Below are 26,267 nucleotides of genomic sequence, written 5' to 3' on the forward strand. Positions count from 1 at the left end.
AAAGGGACATAAGACAATTTTTTTCTTTCATGATTCAGATAGAAGTAAATTGGAAAGTTGTTTAAAGTCTATTATCTAATTTGTTTGGTTCTCTTGGTATCCTTTGTTGATTCCTAGGTAGGCTCAGGAGCTGCTGATTGGTGGCTGCACATATATGCCTCATGTTACTGGCTCACCGTTCAGCTAGCTCCCAGTAGTGTGTTGCTGCTTCTTCAACATAGGATACTAAGAGAATTAAGCAAATTAGATAATATAAGTGAATTGGAAAATTGCAATCTGAATCATGAAAGAAAAATTATGTTTTCTTTCATGTAATTAGCAAGAGTCCATGAGCTAGTGACGTATGGGATAGCAGATACCCAAGATGTGGAACTTCCACGCAAGCGTCACTAGAGAGGGAGGGATAAAATAAAGACAGCCAATTCCGCTGGAAAAAATAATCCACAACCCAAATCAAAAGTTTTAATCTAAATAATGAAAAAAACTGAAATCATAAGCAGAAGAATCAAACTGAAACAGCTGCCTGAAGTACTTTTCTACCAAAAACTGCTTCAGAAGAAGAGAAAACATCAAAATGGTAGAATTTGGTAAAAGTATGCAAAGAAGACCAAGTTGCTGCTTTGCAAATCTGATCAACAGAAGCTTCATTCCTAAAAGCCCAGGAAGTAGAAACTGACCTAGTAGAATGAGCCGTAATCCTTTGAGGCGGGGACTTACCCGACTCCACATAAGCATGATGAATCAAAGACTTATCCAAGACGCCAAAGAAATGGCAGAAGCTTCCTGACCTTTCCTGGAACCAGAAAAGATAACAAATAGACTAGAAGTCTTTCTAAAATCTTTAGTAGCTTCAACATAATATTTCAAAGCTCTTACTACATCCAAAGAATGTAAAGATCTTTCCAGAGAATTCTTAGGATTAGGACACAATGAAGGGACAACAATTTCTCTACTAATGTTGTTAGAATTCACAACCTTAGGTAAAAATTGAAATGAAGTCCACAACACCGCCTTATCCTGATTAAAAATCAGAAAAGGAGATTCACAAGAAAGAGCAGATAACTCAGAAACGCTTCTAGCAGAAGAGATGGCCAAAAGGAACAAAACTTTCCAAGAAAGTAATTTAATATCCAGAGAATGCATAGGTTCAAACGTAGGAGCCTGTAAAGCCCTCAGAACCAAATTAAGACTCCAAGGAGGAGAGATTGACTTAATGACAGGCTTGATACGAACCAAAGCCTGTACAAAACAATGAATATCAGGAAGATTAGCAATCTTTCTGTGAAAAAGAACAGAAAGAGCAGAGATTTGTCCTTTTTAAAGAACTTGCAGATAAACCTTTATCCAAACCATCCTGAAGAAACTGTAAAATTCTAGGAATTCTAAAAGAATGCCAGGAGAATTTATGAGAAGAACACCAAGAAATGTAAGTCCTCCAGACTCGATAATAAATCTTCCTAGACACAGATTTACGAGCCTGTAACAGTATTAATTACTTAGTCAGAGAAACCTCTATGACTAAGAATCAAGCGTTCAATTTCCATACCTTCAAATTTAATGATTTGAGATCCTGATGGAAAAATGGGCCTTGAGATAGAAGGTCTGGTCTTAACGGAAGTGTCCAAGGTTGGCAACTGGCCATCCGAATGAGATCCGCATACCAAAACCTGTGAGGCCATGCTGGAGCCACCAGCAGTACAAACGAACGTTCAATTAGAATTTTGGAAATCACTCTTGGAAGAAGAACTAGAGGCAGAAAGATATAGGCAGGATGATAATTCCAAGGAAGTGACAACGCGTCCACTGCTTCCGCCTGAGGATCCCTGGATCTGGACAGATACCTGGGAAGTTTCTTGTTTAGATGAGAGGCCATCAGATCTATTTCTGGAAGTCCCCAGATTTGAACAATCTGAAGATATACCTCTGGGTGAAGAGACCATTCGCCCGGATGTAACGTCTGGCGACTGAGATAATCCGCTTCCCAATTGTCTACACCTGGGATGTGAACCGCAGAAATTAGACAGGAGCTGGATTCCGCCCATACAAGTATCCGAGATACTTCTTTCATAGCTTGAGGACTGTGAGTCCCACCCTGATGATTGACATACGCCACGGTTGTGACATTGTCTGTCTGAAAACAAATAAACGATTCTCTCTTCAGAAGAGGCCAGAACTGAAGAGCTCTGAAAAGTTTCAAAATGTTGATTGGTAATCTCGCCTCCTGAGATTCCCAAACCCCCTGCGCTGTCAGAGATCCCCATACAGCTCCCCAACCTGAAAGACTCGCATCTGATGAGATTACAGTCCAGGTTGGACGAACAAAAGAGGCCCCTTGAATTAGACGATGGTGATTCAACCACCAAGTCAGAGAAGATCGAACATTGGGATTTAAGGATATTATTTGCGATATCTTTGTATAATCCCTGCACCACTGGTTCAGCATACAAAGCTGAAGAGGTCTCATGTGAAAACGAGCAAAGGGGATCGCGTCCGATGCAGCAGTCATGAGACCTAGAATTTCCATGCACAAAGCTACCGAAGGGAACGATTGAGACTGAAGGTTTCAACAAGCTGAAACCAACTTCAGACGTCTCTTTTCTTTCAGAGACAAAGTCATGGACACTGAATCTATTTGAAAGCCCAAAAAGGTTACCTTTGTCTGAGGAATCAAAGAACTCTTTGGTAAATTGATCCTCCAACCATGTTTTTGAAGAAACAACACAAGTTGATTCGTATGAGATTCTGCAGAATGTAAAGACTGAGCAAGTACCAAGATATCGTCCAAATAAGGAAATACCGCAATACCCTGTTCTCTGATTACAGAGAGAAGGGCACCGAGAACCTTTGAAAAGATCCTTGGAGCTGTTGCTAGGCCAAACGGAAGGGCAACAAACTGGTAATGCTTGTCTAGAAAAGAGAATCTCAGAAACTGATAATGATCTGGATGAATTGGAATATGAAGATATGCATCCTGTAAATCTATTGTGGACATATAATGCCCTTGCTGAACAAAAGGCAGAATAGTCCTTATAGTCACCATTTTGAATGTTGGTATCCTTACATAACGATTCAATATTTTTAGATCCAGAACTGGTCTGAAGGAATTCTCCTTCTTTGGTACAATAAATAGATTTGAGTAAAACCCCAGACCCCGTTCCAGAACTGGAACTGGCACAATTACCCCAGCCAACTCTAGATCTGAAACACATTTCAGAAATGCCTGAGCCTTCACTGGGTTTACTGGAATGCGAGAGAGAAAAAATCTTCTCACAGGTGGTCTTATCTTGAAACCTATTCTGTACCCTTGAGAAACAATGTTCTGAATACAAAGACTGTGAATTGAATTGATCCAAATATCTTTGAAAAATCGTAACCTGCCCCCTACCAGCTGTGCTGGAATGAGGGCCGCACCTTCATGCGGATTTGGGAGCTGGTTTTGACTTTCTAAAAGGCTTGGATTTATTCCAGACTGGAGAAGGTTTCCAAACGGAAACCGTTTGTTTAGGGGAAGGGTCAGGCTTCTGTTCTTTATTCTGACGAAAGGAACGAAAACGATTAGCAGCCCTGTATTTACCTTTAGATTTTTTGTCCTGAGGCAAAAAGGTTCCTTTCCCCCCAGTAACAGTTGAAATAATAGAATCCAACTGTGAACCAAATAATTTATTACCTTGGAAAGAAAGAGAAAGCAAAGTTGACTTAGAAGTCATATCTGCATTCCAAGATTTAAGCCATAAAGCTCTTCTAGCTAAAATAGCTAAAGACATATACCTGACATCAATTCTAATGATATCAAAAATGGCATCACAAAAAGTTATTAGCATGTTGAAGAAGTTTAACAATGCTATAAGTATTATGGTCTGACACTTGTTGCGCTAAAGCCTCCAACCAGAAAGTGGAAGCTGCAGCAACATCAGCCAAAGAAATAGCAGGTCTAAGAAGATTACCTGAACATAAATAAGCTCTCCTTAGAAAGGATTCAAGCTTCCTATCTAAAGGACCCTTAAAGGAAGTACTATCCGCAGTAGGAATAGTAGTACGTTTAGCAAGAGTAGAAATAGCCCCATCAACTTTAGGGATTTTGTCCCAAAACTTTAATCTATCAGATGGCACAGGGTACAATTTCTTAAACCTTTGAGAAGGAGTAAATGAAGTACCCAGACTATTCCATTCCTTAGAAATTACTTCTGAAATAGCATCAGGAACTGGAAAAACTTCAGGAATAACTACATGAGGTTTGAAAAACGAATTTAAACGCTTAGTAGATTTAGTATCAAGAGGACTAGACTCCTCCATATCTAATGCAATTAACACTTCTTTAAGCAAAGAACGAATAAACTCCATCTTAAATAAATATGAAGATTTATCAGTGTCAATATCTGAGGCAGAATCTTCTGAACCAGATAGATCCTCATCAGAAACAGATAAGTCAGAATGATGACGGTCACTTAAAAATTCATCTGAAATATGAGAAGTTTTTTAAAAGACCTTTTACGTTTACTGGAAGAAGGAATAACAGACAGAGCCTTCCTAATAGATTTAGAAACAAATTCTTTTACATTAACAGGGACATCCTGAACATTAGATGTTGAAGGAACAACAACAGGTAATGGATTATTACTAATGGAAACACAATCTGCATTAGAAAGTTTATCATGACAGTTATCACAAACAACAGCCGGAGGAACAGTCACCAAAAGTTTACAACAGATGCACTTAACTTTGGTAGAACCAGCATCAGGCAGCGTCTTTCCAGAAGTAGATTCTGATCCAGGGTCAGGTTGAGACATCTTGCAATATGTAATAGAAAAAACAACATATAAAGCAAAATTATCAAATTCCTTAAATGACAGTTTCAGGAATGGGGAAAAAATGCCAAATGAACAAGCCTCTAGCAACCAGAAGCAATGAAAAATGAGACTGAAATAATGTGAAAAAAGGTGGAGACAAGAATGACGCCCACATTTTTTGGCGTCAAGAATGATGCCCACATTATTGGCGCCAAGTACAACGCCCATATTTTTTGGCGCCAAGTATGACGCCACATCCTGTGACGCCGAAAAAAATGACGCCAACAATTTTGGCGCAAAAAAACGTCTGAATGTCAAAAAATGACGCAACCATGAACAAACTTCCGGCGTCAATTAGGGCGCCGGAAATTACAACATTTTTGCGCCAAAAAAGTCTGCGCCAAGAATGACGCAATAAATTGTAGCATTTTCAGCCCCCGCGAGCCTAACAGCCCACAGGGAAAAAAGTCAATTGAAAAAATTCTTTTAAGGTAAGAAAAAAATATTTCATATGCATTATATCAAATAATGAAACTGACTGTCTGAAATAAGGAATACTGATTATCCTGAATCATGGCAAATATAAGTTTAAACACATATATTTAGAACTTTACAAATAAAGTGCCCAACCATAGCTTTAGAGTGTCATAATAAAATAAGACTTACTTACCCTAAGACACTCATCTACATATAGTAGACAGCCAAACCAGTACTGAAACGAGAATCAGTAGAGGTAATGGTATATAAGAGTATATCATCGATCTGAAAAGGGAGGTAGGAGAAGAAATCTCTACGACCGATAACAGAGAACCTATGAAATAGATCCCCTAGAGGAAGACCATTGTATTCAAATAGGCAATACTCTCTTCACATCCCTCTGACATTCACTGCACTCTGAGAGGAAAACCGGGCTTCAGCCTGCTGCGAAGCGCATATCAACGTAGAATCTAGCACAAACTTACTTCACCACCTCCATGGGAGGCAAAGTTTGTAAAACTGAATTGTGGGTGTGGTGAGGGGTGTATTTATAGGCATTTTGAGGTTTGGGAAACTTTGCCCCTCCTGGTAGGAATGTATATCCCATACGTCACTAGCTCATGGACTCTTGCTAATTACATGAAAGAATTTAGGTTTCATGTCCCTTTAATAAGAACATTTATGTTGTGAGAAAGCAAGTAAAACCAACAAACAATTTCAATAATGCACTAAGCAAAATAAACTTTAAAGGGGTAATAAAAGAATGTGTCAAAACTGCACACTCAAAAAATAAACTAAAATTAACCAAATTTATTTTATGCATGAAGAACTTTCTAAATTTACCATAATTTAAAACATTTTTTACCATATATAATAATGTACACACATACTAAAGTAAAACTGAAAATAAAACTTAAAACAATTCTTAATTAAAAATATTTATTTTTCATAAACGGAATTGTTTAGCTTACAATTAGAAACCATTTTAATATAATATTAATATGCTGTATTCCATTGATGGGGTTGTAAAAATAACTTTATGAACACAAACATAACAAAATATGCAGTGTCCTTACTATAGCACATTTTAGCTCCAATGGGAGAAAATAAATGTATTCCTTGTAGGAATGAAGAACATTGTACAGCATGGAATGTACGCAGGGGATCTGGTTAGCTGTCTTCATACTCCAGCAGAGGTGGGTTGTGTGTGAATGCAACCAGGGCAGCAATGCAAACAATCATGAATAAACAGGTCACACTCTATGCAGAAGACACTGTGGCAAACTGTGCAAATGTAAATCTGTAATGAAGAAAGCAAACAAAGTCAGTACAGTCATCGCTGTACAGGTAGCAATAGTTCAAACAAGGAAGGAATTGTACCAGGTGGAGAAGTAAATTACCATTTAACCACTTAAATAACCTTATTTAACCCCTTAGTGACCAGAGCACTTTTCCATTTTATGACCGTTTGGGACCAAGGCCATTTTTACATTTTTGCTGTGTTTGTGTTTAGCTGTAATTTTCCTCTTACTCATTTACTGTAACCACACATATTATATACAATTTTTCTCACCATTAAATGGACTTTCTTAAGAAACAATTATTTTCATCAGTTCTTATAATTTACTATTAAAAAAATATATAAAATAGGATGAAAAAATGGAAAAATAGGAGGAAAAAATGAAAAAAAACCCCCACACTTTCTAACTTTCACCCCCAGAGATAAATGGAAGATATTATTAATAGTGTCTCTGTTACTCCACTATACAACCAAACTTGAACCAAAAAACCTAGAGAAAATGGTTATAGATAAATTATGGAGACAACAAAGAAAGCGTGGTTGCGCCTGTATCTATTAACCTTTAAATGAGATAATAGAAAAGTCTAAAAGTGGATTCAACAGTTCTAAAATATATTCGAACCTTAATATATAGTAGTATGAATAAATGTATATTAAAACTTCATGAGTGACTATGCAAAGATATGGTTAAATCAATATAATATTTATTCGATAAAATGTCCCTCAATTATATTAAAATATAAATACATGCATAAATAAATGAATCATATAAAGACTGGCCAGTCTAACAAAAACTCAATAATATAAATCTATCTAATTATTTTAAAAAATTAAAAATAAATTTTTATTTTTAAATATATCTTATTTTTTTAAAAAAGAGTCAGTATATTGCATCAGTAACCAACAGGGAACCATTCGAGCAATATCCAACACTGATTCAAAAATAAATATATTTATAAATTCATAAATACTGGATAAATAATATTCTCAAACTAATAACAATAAAAAATAATACACTATAGAAATATATAAAAACAATCCTTGAAAGGGCAGGCTATCTTTCGTAATTACTACTTTTTACAGATATGGGTATCTAGAACACTTTTGGTGCAATTAAATTAGTGATAAATGAATGGATCCATATGACTTTGAAATAAGGGAAGGCAAAGAGTTTTTCCAATCATTAAATTTCTTCAATGTGTTAAGTCTCACAAATATTCTTCAGCAGATACCGGTAAGTGCTATTTTTAAAGTCTATTTTATCAAAATAGAGTCAATGTAGTTTGTTGTTTTTTTGTTTTAACGGAGTCTTACTTGTTGTCTTTTGTTTATGGGAGAAAAACAAATAATCCTGGATTCACATAGGCTCCAATGTGTCCTCTGTGTCTTTGTCTGTTCAAGCGTATTTTTCACGCCTGTCAGAAATGAGCTCAAGCTGCAATCAGGTTGGTATCGCTTGAAAAAGGCTGCAGTAGCAGCTGAAACGCGTAGCGTTTAGAACTCTGCTTTTCCAATTCAATTTTGACGACGGAGCCTGGGGAAACCATCTGTCCTGGTATTAGAGTCACTGTTGTGACAGGTGACCGAATATTGTGAAAGACCAACCTGATTGCAGCTTGAGCTCATTTCTGACAGGCGTGAAAAATACGCTTGAACAGACAAAGACACAGAGGACACATTGGAGCCTATGTGAATCCAGGATTATTTGTTTTTCTCCCATAAACAAAAGACAACAAGTAAGACTCCGTTAAAACAAAAAAACAACAAACTACATTGACTCTATTTTGATAAAATAGACTTTAAAAATAGCACTTACCGGTATCTGCTGAAGAATATTTGTGAGACTTAACACATTGAAGAAATTTAATGATTGGAAAAACTCTTTGCCTTCCCTTATTTCAAAGTCATATGGATCCATTCATTTATCACTAATTTAATTGCACCAAAAGTGTTCTAGATACCCATATCTGTAAAAAGTAGTAATTACGAAAGATAGCCTGCCCTTTCAAGGATTGTTTTTATATATTTCTATAGTGTATTATTTTTTATTGTTATTAGTTTGAGAATATTATTTATCCAGTATTTATGAATTTATAAATATATTTATTTTTGAATCAGTGTTGGAAATTGCTCGAATGGTTCCCTGTTGGTTACTGATGCAATATACTGACTCTTTTTTAAAAAAATAAGATATATTTAAAAATAAAAATTTATTTTTAATTTTTTAAAATAATTAGATAGATTTATATTATTGAGTTTTTGTTAGACTGGCCAGTCTTTATATGATTCATTTATTTATGCATGTATTTATATTTTAATATAATTGAGGGACATTTTATCGAATAAATATTATATTGATTTAACCATATCTTTGCATAGTCACTCATGAAGTTTTAATATACATTTATTCATACTACTATATATTAAGGTTCGAATATATTTTAGAACTGTTGAATCCACTTTTAGACTTTTCTATTATCTCATTTAAAGGTTAATAGATACAGGCGCAACCACGCTTTCTTTGTTGTCTCCATAACTTTCACCCCCAACACATCTACAACCACCAAAAAACACCCATGCTAAATAGTTTCTAAATTTTGTCCTGAGTTTAGAAATACCCAATGTTTACATGTTCTTTGCTTTTTTTGTAAGTTATAGGGCAATAAATACAAGTAGCACTTTGCAAACCACTTTTTTTCAAAATTAGTGATAGTTACATTGGAACACTGATATCTGTCTGGAATCCCTGAATATCCCTTGACATGTATATATTTTTTTTTTAAAAAGACAACCCAAAGTTTTGATCTAGGCCCATTTTAGTATACTTCATGCCACCATTTCACCGCCAAATGCGATCAAATAAAAAAAATTGTTCACTTTTTCACAAACTTTAGGTTTCTCACTGAAATTATGTACAAACAGCTTGTGCAATTATGGCACAAATGGTTGTAAATGCTTCTCTGGGATCCCCTTTGTTCAGAAATAGCAGACTTATATGGCTTTGGCCTTGCTTTTTGGCAATTAGAAGGCCGCTAAATGCCGCTGCGCACCACACGTGTATTATTATTAGGTTTATTAGTTTTAGTTTTTTATTTATTTTGGGGGGTTTGGTAGGTGGGGGGGGTTTACGGTTGGGGGGGGGGAATTTGTTTATTTTTAATGTAAAAGAGCGGATTTCTTTAGGGCAATGCCCTACAAAAAGCCCTTTTAAGGGCTATTGGTAGTTTATTCTTAGATTAGGGAGTGTTTTTATTTTCATAGGGATTAGGTTTAATTTATTTATTTTGGATAGTGTTGTTTATTATTTTTGGTAAGAAGAGTGACCAACCTGTGGCACGTCACTTTATGCAACATGGCCACCCCGTAGCCATGCTAGGAACCATTCTCATTGACTGGATACCCCCATTAAGAAGAGGGGGTGACAGAAATCTTGAATTACTAAAAAGGGAGGCAAGGTGGATTAACTGCTTGGTAACATTGGTTCCCAAAGGATTAAATACCAGCATTGACTATGCCCTATTCTACTAGACTTTGTACACTGAGGTGCTTATGCACCCAGGGAAGGACCCTTAACATATATATTTATATGTGTACACACACAGTAACAATAACAGTCTGGTTTCCCAACACACCCTTTATGTCTCTGACTTTATAGTTTAAATTTATAGTTAATGTGTACTTGCTGTGACTTCTTACATATCCTCACATAGCCCTTTTTTTACATTCACTCTAGACTCTGATCCAGCACTTCTTTACATGCTCGGAATTATTATAATCTTTGTACATGATGACTATATTTACATACATTATACACTCTAAATATTCCCAGTTTGTGTATCTACACCAAAATGCACATTAGTAATATCCTTTGTAGTTTTGCAATTAATTACAGCATAATACATGTTTTCTCTGCATAACCATCCATTTTACATTATCCCCACTTGTTGTATTTATACTGGATACACACACAAATAATTTTCTTTGCAGTTTTATAACGGTTTATAGCGTAATATATTTTGGGTTCTATAGTGCATTCCTGCACGTAACCTTGTATGTACGATTGCTATGACAACCAACACGCACCTCTCTGGCCACGTGCAAGTCGCACCGTTGATGATGTCACCATCATCAGTGTCTCTCAGTATTTAAGAGAGAAACAGGCATACAACTGTTCATCGCTAAACATATTCCACGTATACTGATTCCGGTAAGCTCTCTGAGACCCTGCTCTAACTGTTCTTCTATTGGCCTTAATATTATAAAGCTGTTTTTTAGAAACTGGGCGTATGGGGTGAACACTATACACACCTACAACACATACTCCACGTTATTGCCACAAATAAGGGGATACTGTATATTTTTACTCTATATCGTTACTTGTGCATTCTATATATTCACCTAAGTATTGATCATTACATATGTTTATATTACGGACAATATATAGTGTAAAAGCCTTACACTTTAGTGACCATGGTTTATTATCTTTATAATACCTCGCTGTTATATACCATAGTTATCAGTTTTAATGTATACACTAGCGTGTCCATTATGGTACCATTGCATGTTAACAACTTTGAGTGTTCATACACCTTTAGGTATATCTGTATGTACAGTCTTCTTTTATACAAACAGTAAGGATATTATGCTTAGAGATTTGAGTCTACATTGCCACTCTACTTACGTATAGTCATGTACTTTATTATTGTACTTAACAGTATGGATTGTAATAATATGAGCTGTGTTTGGTTGAGAAACACCTTTTTCAACTATTTGTAGTATCAGCTCTCTGCATATCTACCAGTTGTATACAGTTTGCGTAACTGAACTTGAGTTTTAATTTCTATATAGAAATAACTTAGATACATATGCGGTTACTAGTTTACATTTGTATAGTCACTTTGCTTTTATTCTATGTGGTTGTAACCCTATATATGTGTTTTACATTTAGGGGTACTAACTATGATTTTGACTTATGTACCTTTCTATTAGAAACAGTCTTGACAAAGGTCCCTGTGAGGACCGAAACGTTGACTGAACCTTGTTGATGAATTACCAATAAAATAATGTTCATTAAGTCCTGTGAGTGCCTCTTCTTTCTTTGAAGTATATATATATATATATATATATATATATATATATATATATATATATATAATGTATTACACACACACACACACACACACAGTACATACATGTAGCTCATTTGATCCTTATTTATGATCAAATGACATCAAACTCATTAAAATTACCACTTTTCCCACAGTAAGTTACAATCTTCTCTGCCTGCATCTTTGGTTTGTTAATCATTTGCATTTTAGAACAAAAACAAACAATCTATATTTATTTAAAACAACTATTCCTCTGATTACAGTATTGTACTATCTTTCTGTGTATAAAGAAGTATTATAAATTATATAAAACTAACTAGGCTGCATGTATAATCTGTAATATGACATGTAAATGTTGCCTAAATTACATAAGATATAGTCGTTTATACTTGGTATCATACATTCTCCAAGTTGTCCCATATAACAGATGCAAATATTCCAAAATTCAAACTATTCTAAAATCTAAACTTTTTCCGGTTCCAAGCAGTTTGGATAAAAAGTCGTGTGCCTGTTTCTCTCTCTCTCTACTTTTGGTATACAGTATAGCGTTGCAGTGAGTTTCATGGCTCACAGAATAACAGTGGCTTAAATGATCCCCAGGGCTACTGATACAGAACGCCACCACATCCCTGATGAAGTGTCTACGGCATGATATGATTTTGCAATCTGATGCCTGAGCTTATTTAACCCTGTGGTCATTCTAAATATGACTAATAAACATAAGTTTTTACTAATCTTAGCTCTTATTTAGCTGGATTTATTTTGGTTTATGGGGTCAGAATGTCAGATGGGGACAAGGAATGTAACACTGGTATCACAAACAAGTTGACAGTTGCAAACCATTATTCTGTACTATGCTGAGAAATAAAATGGTTTCAGTAAAGCTTTCTTTATTTTACAGTTCTTAAAAAAGCCGCTTGCTGTGTTAACTCATCCTTTTAATTATGCATCACTTACATGTTGGTCTTTCAATTCTCCATCACACCCTCGACAGCTTCTTATAAAACAAAAGGAAATATATATTAAAAGTAGAATGAATTTTATAAAGATATTGAGATGTTATCACATCAAATTTTTATCATATAAAATGTAAAAGCAGTATCAGTGGAAGAGCGGTATTAAAAAAACAGTAAACATTTTGATATTTTAATATAACCTGTTTGATTATGTGTAGTAAAATTTTTTTTATTATTTATTTGACCCCCTTTTCAAAGTGATTTCCAATTTTGAGAACTGAAAAAGAGCACAAAGACTTCACAAGCCTAACCCTGCTCTTTAATTGGCCTCTTCAAAGATGATTAGATAAGAACGACAAAACAGCAGAATTTTCTAACATAATGACCATGGTTAGCCATGTCTGCGCCAGTAAGAAAGTGGGGGGGGGCGGAGTTTAGCTATTGATAGACAATTGTTGCAAACATTCCAAACTCACTCAGTATGTTAATATTTGAAGGCATGCAGAAAAATCTTATTACATAGTGTGTACTGTCCCTTTAAACACCACTAAAATATACACACTGCAGTTGTGCCTGGGTGTTTATGTAAATTGTAAATATTCACTATTGTATGAAAACCCTGAAATATCTGTACAACGTTACCACCATACAATGCTAAATATCTTATATATATATATATATATATATATATATATATATATATATATATATATATATACACACACACACATATATATATGACATGCACAACACTTACCTTTCTCCTTCAAATTCCTCTAACGCAATCTCTTTAAAAGCATCTAAAGGAAACAGGTGATGATACGATCGTGCTAAATGAGGAGCAGATACTAATGTGAGACCTAGAAATAGATGATTTTGTATCAGTTGGACAAACAAAACCAATATTGATAAACATGAACCTACACATCCATTCACAAGGTGTGAAAGGCTCAATATGACTTTTCGGTTTCTTTTGCCCCTAGTAAGATCCGTAAGAAGACAGAATTTACCAAGTATAAAAAAGAAAAACAGAATTTATGTTTACCTGATAAATTTCTTTCTCCAACGGTGTGTCCGGTCCACGGCGTCATCCTTACTTGTGGGATATTCTCTTCCCCAACAGGAAATGGCAAAGAGCCCAGCAAAGCTGGTCACATGATCCCTCCTAGGCTCCGCCTACCCCAGTCATTCGACCGACGTTAAGGAGGAATAATAGCATAGGAGAAACCACATGGTACCGTGGTGACTGTAGTTAAAGAAAATAAATTATCAGACCTGATTTAAAAACCAGGGCGGGCCGTGGACCGGACACACCGTTGGAGAAAGAAATTTATCAGGTAAACATAAATTCTGTTTTCTCCAACATAGGTGTGTCCGGTCCACGGCGTCATCCTTACTTGTGGGAACCAATACCAAAGCTTTAGGACACGGATGAAGGGAGGGAGCAAATCAGGTCACCTAAATGGAAGGCACCACGGCTTGCAAAACCTTTCTCCCAAAAATAGCCTCAGAAGAAGCAAAAGTATCAAACTTGTAAAATTTGGTAAAAGTGTGCAGTGAAGACCAAGTCGCTGCCCTACATATCTGATCAACAGAAGCCTCGTTCTTGAAGGCCCATGTGGAAGCCACAGCCCTAGTGGAATGAGCCGTGATTCTTTCGGGAGGCTGCCGTCCGGCAGTCTCGTAAGCCAATCTGATGATGCTTTTAATCCAAAAAGAGAGAGAGGTAGAAGTTGCTTTTTGACCTCTCCTTTTACCTGAATAAACAACAAACAGGGAAGATGTTTGTCTAAAATCCTTTGTAGCATCTAAATAGAATTTTAGAGCGCGAACAACATCCAAATTGTGCAACAAGCGTTCCTTCTTTGAAACTGGTTTCGGACACAGAGAAGGTACGATAATCTCCTGGTTAATGTTTTTGTTAGAAACAACTTTCGGAAGAAAACCAGGTTTAGTACGTAAAACCACCTTATCTGCATGGAACACCAGATAAGGAGGAGAACACTGCAGAGCAGATAATTCTGAAACTCTTCTAGCAGAAGAAATTGCAACTAAAAACAAAACTTTCCAAGATAATAACTTAATATCAACGGAATGTAAGGGTTCAAACGGAACCCCCTGAAGAACTGAAAGAACTAAATTGAGACTCCAAGGAGGAGTCAAAGGTTTGTAAACAGGCTTGATTCTAACCAGAGCCTGAACAAAGGCTTGAACATCTGGCACAGCTGCCAGTTTTTTGTGAAGTAACACCGACAAGGCAGAAATCTGTCCCTTCAGGGAACTTGCCGATAATCCTTTTTCCAATCCTTCTTGAAGGAAGGATAGAATCCTAGGAATCTTAACCTTGTCCCAAGGGAATCCTTTAGATTCACACCAACAGATATATTTTTTCCAAATTTTGTGGTAAATCTTTCTAGTTACAGGCTTTCTGGCCTGAACAAGAGTATCGATAACAGAATCTGAGAAACCTCGCTTCGATAAAATCAAGCGTTCAATCTCCAAGCAGTCAGCTGGAGTGAAACCAGATTCGGATGTTCGAACGGACCCTGAACAAGAAGGTCTCGTCTCAAAGGTAGCTTCCAAGGTGGAGCCGATGACATATTCACCAGATCTGCATACCAAGTCCTGCGTGGCCACGCAGGAGCTATCAAGATCACCGACGCCCTCTCCTGATTGATCCTGGCTACCAGCCTGGGGATGAGAGGAAACGGCGGGAACACATAAGCTAGTTTGAAGGTCCAAGGTGCTACTAGTGCATCCACTAGAGCCGCCTTGGGATCCCTGGATCTGGACCCGTAGCAAGGAACTTTGAAGTTCTGACGAGAGGCCATCAGATCCATGTCTGGAATGCCCCAAAGTTGAGTGACTTGGGCAAAGATTTCCGGATGGAGTTCCCACTCCCCCGGATGCAATGTCTGACGACTCAGAAAATCCGCTTCCCAATTTTCCACTCCCGGGATGTGGATAGCAGACAGGTGGCAGGAGTGAGACTCCGCCCATAGAATAATCTTGGTCACTTCTTCCATCGCTAGGGAACTCCTTGTTCCCCCCTGATGGTTGATGTACGCAACAGTCGTCATGTTGTCTGATTGAAACCGTATGAACTTGGTCCTCGCTAGCTGAGGCCAAGCCTTGAGAGCATTGAATATCGCTCTCAGTTCCAGAATATTTATCGGTAGAAGAGATTCTTCCCGAGACCAAAGACCCTGAGCTTTCAGGGATCCCCAGACCGCGCCCCAGCCCATCAGACTGGCGTCGGTCGTGACAATGACCCACTCTGGTCTGTGGAATGTCATCCCTCGTGACAGGTTGTCCAGGGACAGCCACCAACGGAGTGAGTCTCTGGTCCTCTGATTTACTTGTATCTTTGGAGACAAGTCTGTATAGTCCCCATTCCACTGACTGAGCATGCACAGTTGTAATGGTCTTAGATGAATGCGCGCAAAAGGAACTATGTCCATTGCCGCTACCATCAACCCGATCACTTCCATGCACTGAGCTACGGAAGGAAGAGGAACGGAATGAAGTATTCGACAAGAGTCCAGAAGCTTTGTCTTTCTGGCCTCTGTTAGAAAAATCCTCATTTCTGAGGAGTCTATAATTGTTCCCAAGAAGGGAACCCTTGTTGACGGGGATAGAGAACTCTTTTCCACGTTCACTTTCCAGCCGTGCGATCTGAGAAAGGCCAGGACGATGTCCGTGTGAGCCTTTGCTCGAGGGAGGGACGACGCTTGAATCAGAATGTCGTCCAGGTAAGGTACTACTGCAATGCCCCTTGGTCTTAGCACAGCTAGAAGGGACCCTAGTACCTTTGTGAAAATCCTTGGAGCAGTGGCTAATCCGAAAGGAAGCGCCACGAACTGGTAATGTTTGTCCAGGAATGCAAACCTTAGGAACCGATGATGTTCCTTGTGGATAGGAATATGTAGATACGCATCCTTTAAATCCACCGTGGTCATGAATTGACCTTCCTGGATGGAAGGAAGGATAGTTCGAATGGTTTCCATCTTGAAAGATGGGACCTTGAGAAATTTGTTTAAGATCTTGAGATCTAGGATTGGTCTGAATGTTCCCTCTTTTTTGGGAACTATGAACAGATTGGAGTAGAACCCCATCCCTTGTTCTCTCAATGGAACAGGATGAATCACTCCCATTTTTAACAGGTCTTCTACACAATGTAAGAACGCCTGTCTTTTTATGTGGTCTGAAGACAACTGAGACCTGTGGAACCTTCCCCTTGGGGGAGGTCCCTTGAATTCCAGAAGATAACCCTGGGAGACTATTTCTAGCGCCCAAGGATCCAGAACATCTCTTGCCCAAGCCTGAGCGAAGAGAGAGAGTCTGCCCCCCACCAGATCCGGTCCCGGATCGGGGGCCGATATTTCATGCTGTCTTGGTAGCAGTGGCAGGTTTCTTTGCCTGCTTTCCCTTGTTCCAGCCTTGCATTGGTCTCCAAGCTGGCTTGGCCTGAGAAGTATTACCCTCTTGCTTAGAGGACGCAGCACCTTGGGCTGGTCCGTTTTTACGAAAGGGACGAAAATTAGGTCTATTTTTTGCCTTGAAAGGCCGATCCTGAGGAAGGGCATGGCCCTTGCCCCCAGTGATATCAGAGATAATCTCTTTCAAGTCAGGACCAAACAGCGTTTTCCCCTTGAAAGGAATGTTTAGTAGCTTGTTCTTGGAAGACGCATCAGCCGACCAAGATTTCAACCAAAGCGCTCTGCGCGCCACAATAGCAAACCCAGAATTCTTAGCCGCTAACTTAGCCAATTGCAAAGAGGCGTCTAGAGTGAAAGAATTAGCCAATTTGAGAGCATTGACTCTGTCCATAATCTCCTCATAAGGAGGAGAGTCACTATCGAGCACCTTAATCAGTTCATCAAACCAGAAATATGCGGCTGTAGTGACAGGGACAATGCATGAAATGGGTTGTAGAAGGTAACCCTGCTGAACAAACATCTTTTTAAGCAAACCTTCTAATTTTTTATCCATAGGATCTTTGAAAGCACAACTATCCTCTATGGGAATAGTGGTGCGTTTGTTTAAAGTAGAAACCGCTCCCTCGACCTTGGGGACTGACTGCCATAAGTCCTTTCTGGGGTCGACCATAGGAAACAATTTTTTAAATATGGGGGGAGGGACGAAAGGAATACCGGGCCTTTCCCATTCTTTATTAACAATGTCCGCCACCCGCTTGGGTATAGGAAAAGCTTCTGGGAGCCCCGGCACCTCTAGGAACTTGTCCATTTTACATAGTTTCTCTGGGATGACCAAATTTTCACAATCATCCAGAGTGGATAATACCTCCTTAAGCAAAATGCGGAGATGTTCCAATTTAAATTTAAAAGTAATCACATCAGATTCAGCCTGCTGAGAAATGTTCCCTAAATCAGTAATTTCTCCCTCAGACAAAACCTCCCTGGCCCCCTCAGATTGGGTTAGGGGCCCTTCAGAGATATTAATATCAGCGTCGTCATGCTCTTCAGTAACTAAAACAGAGCATCCACGCTTACGCTGGCAAGGGTTCATTTTGGCTAAAATGTTTTTGACAGAATTATCCATTACAGCCGTTAATTGTTGCATAGTAAGGAGTATTGGCGCGCTAGATGTACTAGGGGCCTCCTGAGTGGGCAAGACTCGTGTAGACGAAGGAGGGAATGATGCAGTACCATGCTTACTCCCCTCACTTGAGGAATCATCTTGGGCATCATTGTCATTATCACATAAATCACATTTATTTAAATGAATAGGAATTCTGGCTTCCCCACATTCAGAACACAGTCTATCTGGTAGTTCAGACATGTTAAACAGGCATAAACTTGATAAGAAAGTACAAAAAACGTTTTGAAATAAAACCGTTACTGTCACTTTAAATTTTAAACTGAACACACTTTATTACTGCAATTGCGAAAAAACATGAAGGAATTGTTCAAAATTCACCAAACTTTCACCACAGTGTCTTAAAGCCTTGAAAATATTGCACACCAATTTTGGAAGCTTTAACCCTTAAAATAACGGAACCGGAGCCGTTTTAAGCTTTAACCCCTTTACAGTCCCTGGTATCTGCTTTGCTGAGACCCAACCAAACCCAAGGGGAATACGATACCAAATGATGCCTTCAGAAGTCTTTTATAAGTATCAGAGCTCCTCTCACATGCGACTGCATGCCATGCCTCTCAAAAACAAGTGCGCAACACCGGCGCGAAAATGAGACTCTGCCTATGCTTTGGGAAAGCCCCTAAAGAATAAGGTGTCTAAAACAGTGCCTGCCGATATTATTATATCAAAACACCCAGAATAAATGATTCCTCAAGGCTAAATAAGTGTCTACAGTCTAAATAAGCCCTTGTGAAGCCCTTATTTACAATCGTAATAAACATGGCTTACCGGATCCCATAGGGAAAATGACAGCTTCCAGCATTACATCGTCTTGTTAGAATGTGTCATACCTCAAGCAGCAAAGGACTGCAAACTGTTCCCCCAACTGAAGTTAATGCTCTCAACAGTCCTGTGTGGAACAGCCATGGATTTTAGTTACGGTTGCTAAAATCATTTTCCTCATACAAACAGAATTCTTCATCTCTTTTCTGTTTCTGAGTAAATAGTACGTACCAGCACTATTTGAAAATAACAAACTCTTGATTGAATAATGAAAAACTACAGTTAAACACTAAAAAACTCTAAGCCATCTCCGTGGAGATGTTGCCTGTACAACGGCAAAGAGAATGACTGGGGTAGGCGGAGCCTAGGAGGGATCATGTGACCAGCTTTGCTGGGCTCTTTGCCATTTCCTGTTGGGGAAGAGAATATCCCACAAGTAAGGATGACGCCGTGGACCGGACACACCTATGTTGGAGAAATATACTGCCTGTATTAAACTAAAGAAGGCACCTTAACACTTTTATTAAAAATAAAATTCTATAAAGTAGAAAAGCTATTGTCAAATCCACCCTTAAAAGGAACATGAAACCCAAATTTTTTCTCTCATTGGTTAGGTAGAACATACAATTTTAAACAACTTTCCAGTTTACTTCTGTTATAAAATTTGTTTCATTCTCTTGGTATCATTTTTGTAAAGGAGCAGCAATGCACTACTGGTTTCTAACTGAACACATGGGTGAGTCAATAACAATCGGTATATATATGCAGTCACCAATAAGCAGCTAGAACCTAGGTTCTTTGCTGCTTCTGAGCTTACCTAATGTATTCAAAATCTGGGGTCAGAAAGTAATTGGACATTATATATTTATCTGCAAATGGGGAAGCTACATAGTGGAATCTGCATAGACATTAAAAATCACAAAGAAAATAAATACTGTACCCCAATTGGACACTTTCACACAAATTGGCCACTACATTGGAAACCTCACTTTTAAAATACTGAAAAGAAACTTTAAAAGCTCCCAGGAACGGAAAACATTTGAAATGAAAATGGTGACATATTTCGACAGAAGCACAAGACTGAATCCTGATTCCTGCTTTTTGTCACATTACCAAAACTTTATATAATGTCCCCTAACATCTGTTATTGGCCTGTACACATGTATATGTTAACATCAGTGACTGCCTGTGCATTATATGTGAATATGTTATATACATACAGTATCTCACAAAAGTGAGTACACTCCTCACATTTTTGTAAATATTTTATTATATCTTTTCATGTGACAACACTGAAGAAATGACACTTTGCTACCATTTAAGTAGTGAGTGTACAGCCTGTATAACAGTGTAAATTTGCTGTCCCCTCAAAATAACAACACACAGCCATTAATGTCTAAACCGTTGGCAACAAAAGTGAATACACCCCTAAGTGGAAATGTAAAAATTGGGCCCAATTAGCCATTTTCCCTCCCCGGTGTCATGTGACTTGTTAGTGTTACAAGGTCGCAGGTGTGTTAAATTTGGTGTTATCGTTCTCATGCTCTCTCATACTGGTCACTGGAAGTTCAACATGGCACCTCATGGCAAAGAACTCTCTGAGGATCTGAAAAAAAAGACTTGTTGCTCTACATAAAGATGGCCTAGACTATGAGAAGATTGCCAAGACCCTGAAACTGAGCTGCAGCACGGTGGACAAGACCATACAGCGGTTTCACAGGACAGGTTCCACTCAGAACAGGCCTCGCCATGGTCGACCAAAGAAGTTGAGTGCACGTGCTCAGCGTCCTATCCAGAGGTTGTCTTTGGGAAATAGACGTATCAGTGCTGCCAGCATTGCTGCAGAGGTTGAAGGGGTGGAGGGTCAGCCTGTCAGTGCTCAGACCATACGCCGCACACTGCATCAAATTGGTCTGCATTGCTGTCGTCCCAGAAGGAAGCCTCTTCTAAAGATGATACACAAGAAAGCCTGCAAACAGTTTGCTGAAGACAGACTAAGGACATGGATTACTGGAACCATCAGAACTCAGAACAGGCCTCGCCATGGTGGACCAAAGAAGTTGAGTGCACGTGCTCAGTGTCATATCAAGAAGTTGAGTGCTGCCATCATTACTGCAGAGGTTGAAACCCCTTCAACCTCTGCAGCAATGATGGCAGCACTCAACTTCTCAGCATGTCAGTGCTCAGACCATACGCCCCACACTGCATCAAATTGGTCTGCATGGCTGTAGGAAGTCTCTTCTAAAGATGATGCAAAAGAAAGCCTGCAAACAGTTTGCTGAAGACAAGCAGACTAAGGACATGGATTACTGGAACCATGTCCTGTGGTCCGATGAGACCAATATAAACTTATTTGGTTCAGATGGTGTCAAGCATGTGTGGCAGCAACCAGGTGAGGAGTACAAAGACAAGTGTGTCTTGCCTTCAGTCAAGTATGGTGGTGGTAGTGTCATGGTCTGGGCCTGCATGAGTGCTACCGGCACTGGGGAGCTACAGCTCATTGAGGGAACCATGAATGCCAACATGTACTGTGACATACTGAAGCAGAGCATGATCCCCTCCCTTTGGAGACTGGGCCGGAGGGCAGTATTCCAACATGATAACGACCCAAGCTGAGGGTAAAGGTGATGGACTGGTCAAGCATGTCTCCAGACCTAAACCCTATTGAGCATCTGTGGGGCATCCTTAAACAGAAGGGGGGAGTAGAAGGTCTCTAAAATCCATTAGCTCCGTGATGTCGTCATGGAGAAGTGGAAGAGGACTCCTGTGGCAACCTGTGAAGCTCTGGTGAACTCCATGCCCAAGAGGGTTAAGGCAGTGCTGGAAAATAATTGTGGCCACACAAAATATTGACACTTTGGGCCCTATTTGGACATTTCCACTTAGGGGTGTACTCACTTTTGTTGCCAACGGTTTAGACATTAATGGGTGTGTGTTGAATTACTTTGAGGGGACAGCAAATTTACACTGTTATATAGGATGTACACTCACTACTTTACATTGAAGCAAAGTGTAATTTCTTCAGTGTTGTCACATGAAAAGATATAATAAAATATTTACAAAAATGTGAGGGGTGTACTCACTTCTGTGAGATACTGTATCTCAGCATGCAATCATCTATTTTAATATTATCCAGCACTTACCCTGCCAGTGTGTTCCCTCCCACCCCCAGCATTTTTCAGCCTGATCTGCTATTTACGACCCTCTGCAAACTCTCTCAGCTATTTCTCCCACCTCCTGTCTTGTCTCTATAGCCCCTCTTCTTTCCAAGATATCAATGAACAAATTCGATCATATTGATCAGTATTGCTTCAGACCTGAGGAAGAGAGGAATCTCGAAAGCTTGTCTTTTACTATGTAATGTTAGTGCAATAAAAAAAGGTATTTCTGCATACTGCAATATTGTTATTAATCTACCGGACTATTATGGCGTATGCGTATATATATACCTTTATCTAAAGTGTGTGCAGATATATATATATATATATATACACATACATACACACTTTAGATAAAGGTATCCTGCCCGGGGTGCATATCAAGATATCCACATAAAACGAAATAAAGAAAGAACTCGCCAGGACTTGAAAAAAGCAGCGTTTTTAATACACAATTCAGTGAAGTTCCGGAGATATTATCCCCGTCCTCAGACCTTACAATAATAACAATATTACCAAAGTTAAATAGACTTATCCCTCCACCAACAAGAAACCGGAAGCAACCACGGCGTACCCCCCGCACCACTACGCAGGTTGTCAACAGTCTTGCCTACATGAAATAGGCCACAGGGACAGTGTAATAGGTATACAATATACTCCGTTGTGCATGTGACCATGTGTTTGATTGTATACTTTTTTTTTTTTTTTTTTTTTTAAATATTTTTATTGAGGATTAGAATATACATACAGACAATCCACTATAACAAATCAAACAGTATAAAATGTACATATTATATATTCCTTAGCATAGAAGAGACATTAGAAAAAGAAGACACAGATATGTGGACAAAAGAAAATATGATTAGTACCACATTGTTACCAACTATCTAAGCAACAACTACTTGATACAACCAAAAGAAATATAGGAATATTATCTAGTGGTAATCCTCAGTTTTTTGCCTCCTAACTAAAAATAGGGTCTCTTTCGGACCATTAACACATCTATTATAGCGAATATAAGGAGGTTTACAAGAATATAAGGTCCCCTATGGACCTTTTAGGTGCTATTGAAACTAATAGAACATGACTATACCAGATAGAGCATGTAAAATGTTTATAATCATGCCTCATAGAGAGTAGGGGGGGATTATATCAACAACTGCTGTGTATAATAAGTTTTATCCAAAGTTTAGGGAGTTTCGTATGGGGTCTGTGCCCCTTTGCTTAATCATTAAGCTATATGATGGGGGAACTGAGTTTGTCATAATATAAAGGACTCATACAATATGTACTCTGTAACGTCTTCAGAGGAGGTATATCATATTCTCTATAAAGGTATACAGAAGCTTAACTTCCTTGCTTATACAGGACCCATTAAAGAGTCAATAAAATTGCAGGGAGTTTGTCTCACGTTTTTTTTTTATGACTCGCAAGAACGTTAAATAAATGTTCATCGCTGCTACAAAGAGTTTAAGAATAAGCAGTATGTAAATAAAAAAAAAATAAATAAATACGGAACTATTTGGGGGAAAATTATGAGGAAACCCTGGTCGCGCTGTTAAAGTAATAGTAGTGGTTAACTTATATAAATATATTCTGGAGTGCCTGGGGTGTTAATATGTTAAGGAGAATCTTCAATATCATTTACTACATAGTCAAGGCTGGGCCATCTCGGCCGCTGACAGCCCAGTCCCCAAATACCTAATTATCTTAAGAACCTCTGGATATCTATCAACCCTGTCAGAACCCACCCAGAGACCTGCAAAAGCTATGTTCCATACTATGTCTGTTAATATTCCAGGGGGAAGGCTAAATTCAGAACATGTATACAGCATGTGGAACAATCTGGAAGATCCCATAGGTTAAGAAAGACCCATAGAAATATATGTATGTACATAATACAACTAGAAACCCTGCACTCGCATAATTTCTGAAGAATAAAATATACAAATATCTTTACAGAAAATACATACATGATATGGATAACCCTGTTTCCTGTAGTATCTTACAATGAAAAATATCAGCTGCTACTTAGCCTGTCTTACCAGAGTCTCATACGATCTAGAAAGTCTCTAGGAGTTCAGCATAAGCTTTTGCACACTGCAACTCACTGCTGCGCTAGAAATATAAACAAAAACAAAAATAAAAACCCCACTTCTCTGGTGAATGTAGAATTGTGGTTGTACTCCGATCTAGTGGACATGTCCGGTATAGACATATAGATAAAAAAATAAAAATTGAAAATAATCAGCCCGCGCCAGAGTATGAATAGGAAACTAACCACAAGGATGGGGAATAAAAATATAAAATAATATATATGGGCGGCTAATTACTGCATACCCAAGTTGCACCAGCATAGCTAATACCTTCTTATAACATATAAATATAAGCCAGTACAACAGTTCCTTGCTGTTAAAACTAACATATGAAGTAAATAGAAAATGATATGTCAAACTGTGCATGGTAGAACATTGTCACTTATCACTTTGCTATTATATCTAGAGGTAAATATACATTAACATTAGACTAAGCTGTCGCTTGACATAGAAAGCAAGGATCATATGGAACATATAGAGCCCTGCGAGTTGGTAGAAACAGGGCAACATATTAAGAGTCAGCAAATATAACTCCACTCTAGGATGTGGTATATGTGCATTAGCATGTGTAGAACAGTACCGGTAACTGTAGAACAGGCAAACTGAGGTGAACTGTCAAACTAACATAAAGTCTCATCAGATATGCACCGGACTCTGCACAATATTCACTGCATGAAGAGATCATGTCCCAAGACAATGCATTACAGTCTGCTCAGGATGAGTGCACGGGGTGTATAGCGCAAACCTGAAACATTAATTCAGCTAAACAATGGCTTCAGAAACTAGCTTATATAAAACAATTGTAAACCTACATAATAACCAGACCAAACATAAAACATTGCACAGCATTAACAACGGGTATATTTTTGGAACTACGTCATTACTCCAAGTAGCAGCGTGGGGGTACATCTATAAGTCATCCTAATCCAATGCCAAGAATCCAAGCAGCGGTTCCACAGAACAATAAGAGATCTGCAGTGCATAGTTCCTTTATCCAGTCTATAGATACTCTACCCCATCGACTAACCGGACCACTAGCGCTGGGTCTCTCTGGTGTTGCGCTTTCCAGTATTAGAAGATAGGTTTCCAGTGCATTAGGACAGGGTCTCCTTCCTCCATGTAATGATAGGACGGCACTTTGTTTACTTACGGGTGGGTCACTCTCCGGTATGAACGGTAGCCAGGAGCCCTGGTTTAAAAGCACAAGAGGATTACCCTCGTCTGCTGAAGTCTCTCCAATGCTTGACTCCAGAGCTTCAAAGTAAGTATGCTTAGGCCAAAAGCTCTCTTGTTGTTTAGTCAGGTTTAGATACGGCCCCGCCATGTGCTCACTCAGGGCCTGTAATTGGACGGTATGACCCAAATACCGGACCTTGTGTCCATCCAGGTGGACATCTGCCACATCCGAGATCAGATAGTTCAGTGTAGACCCAAAGCTCCCTTCCCGCTTCAAGACAGCTTCGCTTCCGATATCGCAAGGGTGAGTCACACAGCAATATTGCAGATTACCCTCGGGGAAGCACTGTATTCTCTTAGAATCTTTAGAAGTTGCTTCTTCTGCCGGTTCCTGCCCAAACACTCTTGCAAGTTCTTGCCTGAAATGTGAAAAACATTCCTCCAATACACCTATAAGTCTCTGTTCACACGAAGGCTCCGCCATTTTGATTATCTCGAAAGCCTTATCCACTATGCCAATAGTCGTCCAATAAAATATTATAAGGCTTATAAAGGCTTCTCCAGCTCGTTCTGAAAGTGATTTCTATCAATGGGACTCAATCCAGATGAGTTTGAGCTATGAAATAAGTCATATGAGTCTCTTTTATAATAGTTGGAGCCGGAGCTCTATAGAAATGCGACCAACTAGTTAGGCGGTTAACTCCGCCCCCCGATTGTATACTTTTTATTAGTTTGGGGGTGTACAAATGTCTTGGTATTACTGAGTCCATTACAGATAGTGCAACCAAGACATCTGTAACAACCCCATTTAGGTTGATTAAGACACGT

The 26,267-nt window shown here is 38.6% G+C and overlaps 1 protein-coding gene across 2 annotated transcripts in view; it reads right to left on the bottom strand.

The window, feature by feature from the left end:
* Positions 1 to 6,186: 6,186 nt before the first annotated feature.
* Positions 6,187 to 26,267, bottom strand: part of GTF2H2 (general transcription factor IIH subunit 2) — a 142,396-nt gene continuing 122,315 nt past the window's right edge. The window contains exons 14-16 of one of the 2 annotated variants that reach the window (XM_053701446.1): positions 13,386 to 13,488; positions 12,630 to 12,666; positions 6,187 to 6,564 (exon numbers count right to left, since the gene is read on the bottom strand). In XM_053701446.1, coding sequence (XP_053557421.1) covers positions 6,445 to 6,564; positions 12,630 to 12,666; positions 13,386 to 13,488 — 260 coding nt within the window. In that variant the 3' untranslated portion in view covers positions 6,187 to 6,444. Of the gene's footprint in view, positions 6,565 to 12,629; positions 12,670 to 13,385; positions 13,489 to 26,267 lie in introns of both variants that reach the window. The other variant, XM_053701445.1, reaches the window with a different exon arrangement.

The sequence above is a fragment of the Bombina bombina genome, chromosome 2 (assembly GCF_027579735.1).
Source record: "Bombina bombina isolate aBomBom1 chromosome 2, aBomBom1.pri, whole genome shotgun sequence".
In the NCBI taxonomy this organism is placed as follows: Eukaryota; Metazoa; Chordata; class Amphibia; order Anura; family Bombinatoridae; genus Bombina; species Bombina bombina.